This window comes from Curcuma longa, chromosome 21 (genome assembly GCF_044706935.1).
Source record: "Curcuma longa cultivar G26 ecotype Majalengka, Jawa Barat chromosome 21, ITB_CL_G26_1.1, whole genome shotgun sequence".
Lineage (NCBI taxonomy): Eukaryota > Viridiplantae > Streptophyta > Magnoliopsida > Zingiberales > Zingiberaceae > Curcuma > Curcuma longa.
In genome coordinates, this window is record NC_133881.1 from 13,060,018 (window position 1) to 13,072,225 (window position 12,208).

General features: G+C 49.8%; 2 protein-coding genes across 2 annotated transcripts; both read left to right on the top strand.

Moving 5' to 3' along the window:
• Positions 1–9,008: 9,008 nt before the first annotated feature.
• LOC141815542 (cytokinin dehydrogenase 6-like) lies at positions 9,009–10,789 on the top strand. The gene is made up of 4 exons (XM_074703491.1): positions 9,009–9,591; positions 9,673–10,055; positions 10,148–10,416; positions 10,498–10,789. The coding sequence occupies exons 1-4, from the start codon at positions 9,009–9,011 to the stop codon at positions 10,787–10,789; spliced, it is 1,527 nt and encodes a 508-aa protein (XP_074559592.1).
• Positions 10,790–11,396: 607 nt separating this feature from the next.
• Positions 11,397–12,206, top strand: LOC141815400 (PRA1 family protein F2-like). The gene has a single exon (XM_074703350.1). It carries the CDS (start codon positions 11,458–11,460, stop codon positions 12,022–12,024), a length of 567 nt encoding a protein of 188 aa, XP_074559451.1. The 5' UTR covers positions 11,397–11,457; the 3' UTR covers positions 12,025–12,206.
• Positions 12,207–12,208: the final 2 nt, after the last annotated feature.

Consider the following 12,208-nt stretch of genomic DNA (forward strand, 5'->3'; position numbering starts at 1 on the left):
TTCTTCAACTCGAGACCGGGTCTCCCTTTCCTGACCGCGTATCCTTCTTCCAACAAGGGATGGCATCCCCAATTCTTCTACATCTCCCCCCCCCCCCCCCCCCCCGAGTCCTTTCGAGTTCCCGACTGAGTGGCAGGACGAGCTTCCGGCCTTGCCTGTCTTGAAGAATTACAAGAAAAACAAAGTCTACATAGAGGCTTTTGAAGTGCTGAAGGGCCTTCAATTTGACGTCACCAAGCTAGTCGGGGAAGAGGGGCTTCTCTTCCGGGCCGGCTTGAGTCCCATCGCTGCCGAGCTCCCGGCAACACTCGGTAAGTTGCTTATTTACTCGGACTTCTGTAATGACTAACTTAGCTTTCTTCTTCTTTTTTGGCAGACGACGTTTGGATGGATGCTTCAACGAACAAGTGCCTGAAGTGGACTCGGGCACACCTGGAGGCGCTGGTCACGCCCAAGAAATCGGCCACCGTAGAGGCAGCTGGGACTTCTGCTGCTCCCGAGCCCGAGCTGGTGGAGCCACTGGCGACGATGGTACCTGAAGGGGAGGGTCATCTTCCCGTATCTGCTGGGCCCGAGACCGCCACTCGGGAAGAAGAGCCGGTGATTGCGGAGCCGAGGGACGTGCCTCCTTCGGCCAGCAAAGGCAAAGAGACAGCGGAGGGGGAGGGTCGATCAAAGAAGTCCTCCTCTTCCCACAAGAAGAAGCATCGCCGCTCCCGCTCGCCCGACCGCGAAGGGAAGCGTTCGAAGAAGTCCAGCCCGATTCGCCGCGAGGAGAAGCGGCTCAAAAAGTCCAAGGCGTCCAAGGGGCATCTTCCTGCCTCGAGTGCTGCTGGCGCGAGTGTGTCCGACCGGGGCCAGGAGACCACTTCCTTGGTACCGCCGGCTCCGACTGAAGCGGCGACCGTGGAGTCGGGCGCCGTGGGGGCGCCGATTACTTCTGCTGGTGCGGTACCGCCGCAGTCCGAGCCGGTTCCGACAACCGAAGCCGCCGGGACGACTACGGCTTCCCAGGCCGAGGGGCCGACTGAGGGAGGTGTACCCCCGACTGGAGGATCTTCCTCGAGAGCTGCAATGCCGACCAGCTCGGGGTCGGCTGGCTCGGGGCTCCGACGCCCTTCGACGGCCGGAGCCGACTTCTACACGTTGCCTCTGACTCGAGTGGCCGCCGATGAGCCCTTCGACCCGGCAGAGGTGCAGGATCTGATGACCCGGGTCCGAGCGCTCCGAAACAGTGACTCCTTCCGGGGGATTAATACCTCCGAGCTGAGTTATCGGGGGAACTTTCACATTCTGCGGGTGAGTGTTTCTGCTTTCCTTTAACCTGTTGTTTTCTTGCACCCCTTGGTCACTAACCGCCTCACTTATGCAGATATGGGTTGAGCATATGGAGATGCACACCCGATTCCTTTATCTGAACCGCGAGGTCAAGGTGATCGACCAACAGCTGCAAGCCCTAAAGGCGCAGGGTGCCGCTCGCGAGCAGGCAATGGCGGAGGCAAAGGCAGCCGCGACCAAGAGTGGTGAAGAGGCCGCCCAGTATCGAGCCGAGTTGCTGAAGGCCCAGGAGAAGGCGGAGGCCTTTGAGCAGGAGACCGCCTCGGCTCGGGCTAAAGAGCAAGAAGACCTGAGGCAAACCCGAGAGCAGCTAATTCAAAGGGGCAAGGAGTTGTCCCGGGCACTCGAGGACTCGGCCACATGGAAGAAGCGGGCGGAGGACTTGGCTGTGGAGAAGAAAGCGGCAGAGGACGAGCTTGCCGCTTACCAGGAGAAGGAGCCCGAGCGCATAAAGGCAGCCCAAGAAGCCTGGCTGTCGTCTCGGGAATATTTTGACCAATATCAGGAGAAGACTGCCCGGATGTTGGAGTACGGATATGACGGGGCGCTGACACAAGTGTACGAGGCGGGCCTGTTTCCAGAAGGGACCTCGCTGGATTTCCTGGATATCAACAAAGTATGGGCGGCGCTGCCTGAAGAGGCTAGGAGGGGCCATTAGGACATGTAATTCTCCTCTAGCGCTTTGACGCTTTTTGTACTCCTCTTCTCCCGCGAAGTTGAATGAAACCCACTTTTGCCTTGTTATTTGCCGAGCACTCGTGTTGAATTTTGACCTTGACATTTTTGAAGTACTAATTCCATCCTGACTGCGTCTGAGTCGGGCGAACTTGTACCTTGCGAAGGGCGATTATCGACTAGGAGCAGATCCGAGACCTGATCGCTCGATCCCGACTATGTCCGAGTCGGGAGAGTTGGGACCCTGAGAAGGGCGATTGCTGAAGGAGCAGGTCCGAGACCTGCACGATCCCGACTATGTCCGAGTCGAGTTTAGACCCTGAGAAGGGAGATTGCTGAAGGAGCAGGTCCGAGACCTGATTGCTCGATCCCGACTATGTCCGAGTCGGGAGAGTTTGGACCCTGAGAAGGGCGATTGCTGAAGGAGCAGGTCCGAGACCTGATTGCTCGATCCCGACTATGTCCGAGTCGGGAGAGTTTGGACCCTGAGAAGGGCGATTGCTGAAGGAGCAGGTCCGAGACCTGATTGCTCCCGACTATGTCCGAGTCGGGAAAGTTTAGACCCTGGGAAGGGCGATGAAGGAGCAGGTCCGAGTCGGCTCGATCCCGACTATGGCCGAGTCGGGAGAGTTGGGACCCTGAGAAGGGCGATTGCTGAAGGAGCAGGTCCGAGACCTGATTGCTCGATCCCGACTATGTCCGAGTCGGGAGAGTTCGGACCCTGAGAAGGGCGATTACTGAAGGAGCAGGTCCGAGACCTGATTGCTCGATCCCGACTATGTCCGAGTCGGGAGAGTTTGGACTTTGAGTAATTGAGTGGCGCCTGAAAAAGTCATTTCATTATCAGCTTTGATTACAGCCGAAGATACAGGCGATCATAAGAGGAGAAAACTTCCGCTTAGTGGCTAAGTCCGGTAAGGTTGAAGGTGAGTGGAGCTCCAAGGTCGCACCAACTCTTTTCCGGCCGAGTCCACTAGGTAGTACGCGCCTGAACTGGTCTTCTTGACTACTCGATAGGGGCCTTCCCAGGGGGGTTCAAGCTTGCCGACGACATCTCCTACGGGCTTGACCTTCTTCCAAACTAAGTCTCCCACTTGAAAGGCTCGAGGGATGACTCGCCGATTGTAAGTACTGCACATGCGCTGTCGGTAAGCGGTCAACCGAGCGGCTGCTTGGTCTCGGGTCTCGGATATGAGATCCAGCTCCATGAGTCGCTTGCCGTCGTTGTCGGCATCATAGTGCTGCCGGCGGTCCGACTCGACTCCTACTTCCATGGGAACTACGGCTTCCCCCCCATACACTAGGTGGAACGGGGTAAGCCCAGTGCTTTCTTTCAGAGTGGTGCGGTATGCCCAAAGGACACAAGGTAGCTCTTCCACCCAACTGCCGCCTTCGTGGTCCAGCTTAGTCTTCAGTCCTCGCACTATTTCCCGATTGACGACTTCGGTCTGGCCGTTGCTTTGCGGATAAGCCACCGAAGTGAAGGCTTGCTGGATGCCGAGTCCTTTGCACCATTCCTGGATCTTTCTGCCTTGAAACTGCCGCCCGTTGTCCGAGACAAGCCGATACGGGATGCCGTAGCGGCACACGATGTTCTTCCACAGGAATTTGAGCACCGCCTCCTCAGTGATTCGGGCCAAGGCTTCAGCTTCCACCCACTTCGAGAAGTAGTCGACTGCTACTAACAAGAACTTCTTCCGTTGAGGTCCGGTCGGGAAGGGCCCGACTATATCCATCCCCCATTGGTCGAATGGGCACGAAGTGGTGGCCGTCTTCAATTGCTGCGTTGGTTGTCTCTGGAACGGCTGGTACTTTTGGCAGTGGAGACAAGTGGACACCAATTTCGCCGCGTCCGCCTGAAGAGTCGGCCAGAAGTAACCGGTTAGGAGGACCTTCCGGGCCAGGGATCGTCCTCCCGCATGGTTACCGCAACATCCCTGGTGGGCCTCCTTTAATACGTACTCGGCGTCTTCGGGACCGAGACACTTGAGTAATGGCCGAGAGAAGGCTCGGCGATACAATTGCTCTCCCTATCAGCGTGAATCGGGTGGCGCGTCTTTTGAGGAGGCGGGCTTGCTCGGGATCGCCAGGTACTTCACCGGTTTGGAGGAAAGTGAGTATCGGCTTCCTCCAGTCGTCCGGGTCGGTCGTCTTGGGGGGTTGATCTATCTGAGCTATCCAAGCCACTTTCGTGATCGACTTCTCTCCGTCCATTCGGTAACTGAGCTCGCCAACTTGGCTAGCTCGTCAGCTTTGCTGTTCTCGCCTCGGGGGATCTTGCTGAGAGTAACCTCCTTGAACTCCATCTTCAATTTTGCAAAGCCCTTCGCGTAGCGACGGAGCCGCTCATTCTTGATCTCGTAGTTCCCCTCGACTTGCTGGGACACCAACTGGGAGTCCGAAAAGGAGCTGCACTCGGGTAGCTCCGACTCTTCTGGCTGCTTGCAGGCCCATGAGAACTGCCTCGTACTCGGCCTCGTTGTTTGAGGCCCTGAAACCCAACCGTACGGCCAGCCGTATTTCTTCCCCTTGTGGAGAGACCAAGACCACTCCGACTCCACTTCCTTGCTTGTTGGAAGCACCATCGACATATGCTTTCCATTCTTCTTCGGCTTCGCCTTGGTGTGCTTCCGCTAGGAAATCCGCCAACGCCTGCGCTTTGATGGCCACGCGAGGCTGGTAATGAATGTCGTATTGGCTGAGCTCCATCGTCCATTTCGCCAAGCGTCCCGAGAACTCGGGTTGAGTAAGTACTTTTCCCAAGTTGCTGTTGGTCAAGACCGTCACCGGGTGAGAGAGGAAGTACGGCCGAAGCCGCCGAGTCGACAAGACTACCGTCCAAGCCAGCTTTTCCAAGCTGGTATATCGGGTCTCGGCGTCTTTCAACAGCCGACTGAAGAAATATACCGGTTTTTGGCCCTGCTCCTCCTCCTTTACCAGAACCGAGCTGACTGCTGATTCGGTAGTAGAAAGGTACATCAAGAGCGGTTCATCCGGGAGTGCCTTCGCCAGTCGGGGAAGTTGGGTCAAATAAGCCTTCAATTCTTCCAGGGCCCGGTCGCAGTCGGCATTCCACTGAAATTTTTGAGCCTTTCTGAGAACCTTGAAAAAGGGAAGGCTTCGTCCCGCCGAGTGAGAGATGAATCGAGACAAAGCCATGATGCGCCCGACCAGCTTCTGGGCTTCTCTCAGGTTTCGGGGCGGGGCCATTTGAGCTAAGGCTTCTAATTTTTCTGGATTGGCTTCGATTCCTTTCTCGGTGACTATGTAACCGAGAAACTTCCCGGCTCGAACACCGAAGAGACACTTAGCCGGGTTTAGTTTGAGCCCGTATTGCCTTAAGGTGCTGCAGGTTTCCTCGATGTTGGCTATAAGAGACTCCTGCCCGAGCCGTCTTGATCAGAATGTCGTCGACGTACTTCAATGTTTCTTCCTTGCTATTGCTGAACACCCGATCCATTAAACGTTGGTAAGTGGCCCCCGCGTTCTTTAACCCGAATGACATAACAGTGTAACAGAAAGTGCCGTCGGCTGTTATAAAGCTAACTTTGTCCTGGTCGATTACATCAAGCGGGATTTGGTGATAGCCTTGATAGGCATCCAGCATACATATGTACTCAAACCCTGCCGTGGAATCCACTAACTGATCTATGCGGGGCAAGGGGTAGCAGTCCTTGGGGCACGCCTTGTTGAGGTCTCGGAAGTCGACGCACACCCGCCATTTGATGTTCGGCTTCGGGACGAGCACTACGTTGGATAGCCAGGTCGGGAAGTGCACTTCCTTGATGTGTCCAGTGTAATACCCGCAATTTTCCTTCAATAATTCTTGGGTAATGATGAATGATTGATTTAAAGAAATTTAGTAAAAAAATTTCTAAATGGGCCTTGATGATTAAATGGGCTAATTCCATGTGGGCTTTGCAAAAATAAAAGAGAAAAATAATGGAGGAACCAAGGATTGATCCTTGGACCTCTAGGAATGGCAAGCCTAGTAGAAGCATGGGATAACCAAATGGGCTAGCAAGTTTATCTTGTTAGAGACATAAGGGGAAATAAATTTGAATGAGAGATGACATCACCCTCATTTAAATGGCAAGGAGTTACACATGGAAGTGAATCCCTTTGTTCCTTTTTATTTCATTTCCTCTTGAACGAAATGTTTATGATGAGGTGGCCGAAAATTCATGGATAAAGGGGAGGATAACTTCATCATGAAATGGAAGGTTATAGAGAATAAAGAAGGGATTAAATGGACTTAAAGAGGTGTTATTCCATACCATGTTGAGAGAAGAGTAAATGGTAACCTCCACCCCATCAATTCCTTATGAGTTTTCCTATTGCCGAAATCTTCATTCCTTCCTCATTTTCCCTCACCGAAAGCTCTCTCTTTTCCCCTCTCTTCTCCTTGTGGCCGAGAGTCTCAAGGGAGGCGGCTTCATCAACCAAGCAAAGGGACCAAAGGGAAAGGCTCTAGGAAGGCTAGGAGAGTCTAGGAGAAGCAAGGAAAGGGTTGAGGCTTTACAAAGGCTTCATTATCTTCTTCTTCTTTAGGGTAAAACCTCTCTAAAGGCTAAGTAAGTTCCCTCACCCTGCAACATAATGGCTAAGATGAAATATCCATGATTTTTCTAATGTTTTGTTGGTTGAAAAGCATGAAAAACTCTTCCTTGGAAATTCGGCCATGGTAGTAGGTTAATGTTTTCTTTTCAAGAACATGTTTGGATATATTATGTACCATGTGATTTATAAACATGTTAAGTAGAAACCTCGTTGTTATCATGTGTATGGTAGTAGGTTAATGTTTTCTTTTCAAGAACATGTTTGGATATATTATGTACCATGTGATTTATAAACATGTTAAGTAGGAACCTCATTGTTATCATGTGTTTTAAAGTTTAGGGTTTTCTATGCTAAGTTTCCAAGTTTCGGCCATGTATGTTTTAGTTTCAAAGATGTGTTTATAAGCATGATAAGGTTTAAAAGTTTCATGATAATGTTATGTGAGTTAGGTTTTGTTTTATGTGAATGAAACTTAGGGTTTTAAGCCATGTGTAAGTTTCGGATATAAGAACCTTAGGGCTTAAAGTATTGTTTTAACCTATCTATGGGTGAAATAATAGGTAAGGTTTTCCTATGGAATCTAGGGTTCATATGGTTGAAGTTGACAACATGTTTCCATGTCTATAGTATTCGGCCAAGACATGTTATGAGGTTTAGATTAAGTATCAAACTTGGTTATGGTACCATATGTCATGCAACAAATTCCTAACATGTTACAAGGTTTTATATGTCTTGGTTTGAGGTTAATCAATGGACCCATGTGGGTTGTAGGTTTCGGCCACTTGAGGTTAAAAGGAACAAGTAGGTTTCAAACCTAAGTAAGGTGGTAAATGCCTTGTAATAAACTTCTATTGTGGGTTAAGTTCTCATATGGTTAGATTTAAACTAATCAATGGGTTCTTGCCAAGTGGAGGTTTCGGCCAACTATGGAACAAGAGGTTAAGTGATGATTCTAACCCTAACAAATGGTCTCAAAGTTTGTGCATCTTGTGATTTTGACTTTGACTTTCACTTCCACCTTTCCAACCTGTCCCAGCGACCAGCCACGTGGCCTCTAACTATCCCGGCCATATCATCGTATTCACCGGCCGGAGTTTCAGTTTATTTTATTTTTAAAAAAAATTAATTGACGTGTATGTCTTATCCCATTTCCCATTTGTCGGACGACAAAATCTACCGATCTATATTTTGCTGTCTGCTGAACTGTGGAATGACCAATATGCCCTTCCTCAGTCAATGGGCACATGCAACGTCGGGTTTTAGTCAGCCAATTCCATCATCTCCTCGCTTTCATAGATTGGTCAACTGAACAAAAAAAACTCATTTAATTTCTTTTAACAGTAACTGCATGCATTAAATGCATGTCTTCATCCTCTCAAATGTATTCACTCAATAGTCGGTCAACTTAAATCTTCACATCTACATTGATAATGACTTAATTAGTTTCAGGACGCCTTCTAGCTACATACCTTTCCTTATACCTTCATCATACCAATAAACAGTTGTTGCTTCTCCATCATCTCTGCATTCTTCCTGCAATAGTAGCATTCAAACGTAAGCCCCATAAGTCTCTTCATCCAAGATTTGGTCAGCAACAGGAAAATCTAGGGAAATCTGAGAGAATCCACCAAGGATTTGTAAACATATGACTGCAGCACTGAACAAAATAATGATCAGTACTACTTCCTCAAGTTTCAATCAGGTCCAAACTAAATGTAATCTCATTCTCATTTGTTCCTATGTAAAAGTATATTCGTGACAGGATAAGTTTTAATTAGTTTGAACGTATAGTTGAAGCTATATCTATATCTGTCTTTCATTTTCTCAGTAGATCTGGTGCAGCAACGCATGGATTCTCTGAGAGGTACCATACAAGTGGAAGAGAATCTTACTGTATCTTTGCTGATGCTTGCCTAAGTCTAGAAGCAAGTTAAGTAGATTCAACATCTTTATAAATATAATTATATATAGAGATAGAGAGAGAGAGAGATTTGACAAAGATATTTTCACAAAAATTCAATCAGTTTGGTAGATTACCATCATAGACCTTTCTTTGTGCTTGTGAAGTCAATGTTTGCCAAAGTCTCCAATGGCGTGAAGCATCCTTATTAGTTCTGTTAGAACGTTGACTCCATTTCATCTCTAAAAATGAAATTATTTAAATTAAAAAATTAGCAGTACCTCTTTAAAGTCCCTGAGCAAACCAACTGACTTTTAAAAGAAGAAAAATACTATTTTCGGCCTATTAATTTAGCGGTGAATAATTAATTAAGGTTGGTAAGTCGTTATTTTTGCTATTTTTGCTATCATTAATAACTAATTCATCTTCTTAGAATTTACTTAGTAGCCAATTTTAATACTATAAATAGTCCCCGACTTCGGCCACTAGGCAACCAGTCATCGCCTTATTAATTAATTAATTAATTAGAACTTAAATGGCCGTCGGGATAGTAATTAACCGCCTCGTTCTCGTCGTCGCATACTTCGCCGGCGCAGCCGTAGTCTCGTCGTGGTTAGACGATGTCCCGCCCGAGATCGCAAGCAAGCTCGATTCCGGCAGCAACGCCACCGCCCGATTTGCCACCGACTACGGCGGCGTCACCCGCGCCGCCAATCCGGCGGCTGTGTTCCATCCCTCGACGGCAGACGACATCGCGGCACTCCTCCGTTTTGCGTACTGCGCCGAGTCGCCGTTCCCTGTGGCTGCCCGCGGCAACGGGCACTCCGTCCGCGGGCAGGCCCTCGCGCCCGGAGGCGTGGCCATCGACATGGCGGCTCTCGGCGGCGGGAGGAGGAGGATCAACGTGTCGTCAGCGGGGATGTACGTGGACGCCGGCGGGGAGCAGCTGTGGATCGACGTGTTGGAGGCGGCGCTGAGGCAGGGGCTGTCGCCGCAGTCGTGGACGGACTACTTGTACTTGACGGTCGGCGGCACGCTGTCGAACGCCGGCATCAGCGGGCAGGCTTTCCGGCACGGCCCGCAGATCTCCAACGTCTACGAATTGGACGTCGTCACCGGTATCGATTAAACAATAGTTTACATGCTTTCATGAATCTCTATTTTAAATTTTTATTAAAACGACAATCAATCTCAAACAGGAAAAGGTGAGATGATAACATGCTCCAGTCAGTCGGACCGAGACTTGTTCTACGGAGTCCTGGGCGGGCTCGGGCAGCTAGGCGTCATCACCCGTGCCCGGATCGCCCTTCGGCCGGCGCCGGCCAGGGTTAGATGGCTGAGACTATTCTACACCGACTTGGGCGACCTAACAAGGGACCAAGAGTTCTTGATCTCGTTGCCGGAGACGACCGGGTTCGACTACGTGGAGGGGCAGGTGCTACTGAGTCACCAACGAGTCGGCAACTCTACCTTCTACTCGAAACAAGACGTCGACAGTATCAATCGCCTCAAGGGCGAGTTGAATATCATCTACTTCCTAGAAGGAGCCTTGTACTATGACTCTCCCTCGATAGCAGACCAGGTAAGCACCTAATGATCTCGTACGTGCATGCAAAGATCAAAACAAAAATTACTGTCTATTAATACGAAGGGTTTTGCTGTTGTTGATCACAGAAAATTGAGGACTTGCTGAAACAGCTGAACTTTGTCCCTGGCTTTGTCTTCAGCAATGACGTGACCTACCTTGAGTTCCTCAACCGGGTGCACAATGAGATACAGAAACTCAACTCCACGGATGATGATGACTCCAGCAGTACAGCTCCTCTTCATCCATGGCTCAATCTCTTCTTGCCCAAGTCTGGAGTCAGAGACTTCCAACTTGGGATCCTTGAAAACATTAATCTCACAGGCCTTATACTTCTCTACCCCCTGAACAAGAACAGGTACGTACGTACGTACGTCCACAAGCACATGAATTGGTTAAATGATTATCAGAGGTTAATTAATTGATCATTTAATTGCAGGTGGAATGATATTATGACTGCCACAGTTCCTAATGAGGAGGTGTTCTATACCGTAGGGTTTCTCTGGACGGCCACAGTGGAGGACTGGGGGACCTTTGATGCCCTAAACAATGAAATATTAGGGTTCTGCGATCAGCATGGGATCGAGGTCAAGCAGTATCTGCCTCATTACACGTCGAAGTTGGATTGGGCGTGGCACTTCGGATCAGATAAGTGGGAAAAGTTTGTCCAGCTGAAGAGGAGATACGACCCAAAGGCACTGTTGTCCCCAGGGCAACAAATTTTTAATTAATGCATGCATGCATAAAAATATGACGTAAATATATATACATGGACTGGTATATATATGTACTTTAACAACTATGTATATGATTTATATATGTTTCATAATATGATGCAAATTAAGAGTTTGTTCTTGCAAGTAACGATAGCTTCTATGTTTGAACATCGCACTGTTTTTTTTTTTTGGATATTTTAATTAAATTAATTAGTTCGATTGTTTGATCAGCAATCGAAGATTATCTTAGAAATATAAACATTAGCTGGCGCCAAATAGTTGGCTGTATCAGTACTGGTGCCAGAAGCATCTTTCGGAATATTCTAGAAATTTCCACGTATTCTTTTCTTTCGATTACTTAGACGGTGGGATGAGGGAACCAAGCCAATCAACGGGGCCCACGTTGACAATTTGAAAATTGCAGTTCATGGTTTGGGTCCCAGTCTGCGGATCCGCTGCTGCTGTGGAACCCTGATCCTTTTGTGCGAGGCTGCGTGAAGGGTTGTTTATTGCTCCGAAGGGATGTACTGTGTTTGGATGCATGCATTGGATCACTAATCGCTAGCTGGCTAGCTCGTTATCTTTATGGTTCTCGACTGTTCACGCAGGGAATTAATTTAACTACTTCGCCTATTTGCTGTTTGCCCTCAATTGTGGTGGTGGATCGCGATCGATCGCCGGCGATGACGACCTACGGCACGATCCCCACCTCCACCGCCCCCTCCGCCTCCTCCTCCTCCTCCCCGCTCGACTACATCTCCCGCGCCAAGGAGCGCGGCCGATCCGCGCTGGCCACGCGGCAGCCATGGCGACAGTTCGGAGACGTGCGAGCCCTCAGCCTCCCCCGGAGCCTCGGCGACTCCTACATCCGGATCCGCACCAACGCCGCCTATTTCGCCATGAACTACGCCATCGTCGTGCTCGGCGTCGTCTTCCTCAGCCTCCTCTTCAAGCCCGTATCACTCATCGTCTTCATCGTCTGCACTGTCCTCTGGTGTTTCCTGTACTTCTTACGAGACGTGCCCCTCGTCATTTACGGCCGCGAGATCGGCGATCGGGCGGTCCTCGTCTTCCTTTCCATCTTCACCCTGGTGGCTCTCCTGCTGACCAAGGCAACCACCAACGTGCTTGTTTCCCTGATGATCGGCCTGGTTCTGGTGTTGATCCACGCTGCGATTCGGAGGACGGAGGATCTAGTGCTGGAGGGGGAAGCTGAAGGGCCCGGGAAATGGTATACCCCCCTGCCGTAGCGAACTCTCCAGGCAGTACTGTCTCAGCCGTGCCTAGTAATTTCTCTCCCCTCTTACCCCTGTCGATTCTGTTGTTGTATGACTGGATTGATCTGAAATCTGCGGTGTTTTGCGCGCATCATTTGTTTGTTAGTTTGCCTGTGTATGGTAAGATTATTTTGCCATCCGAACTCGTTTGTAAATT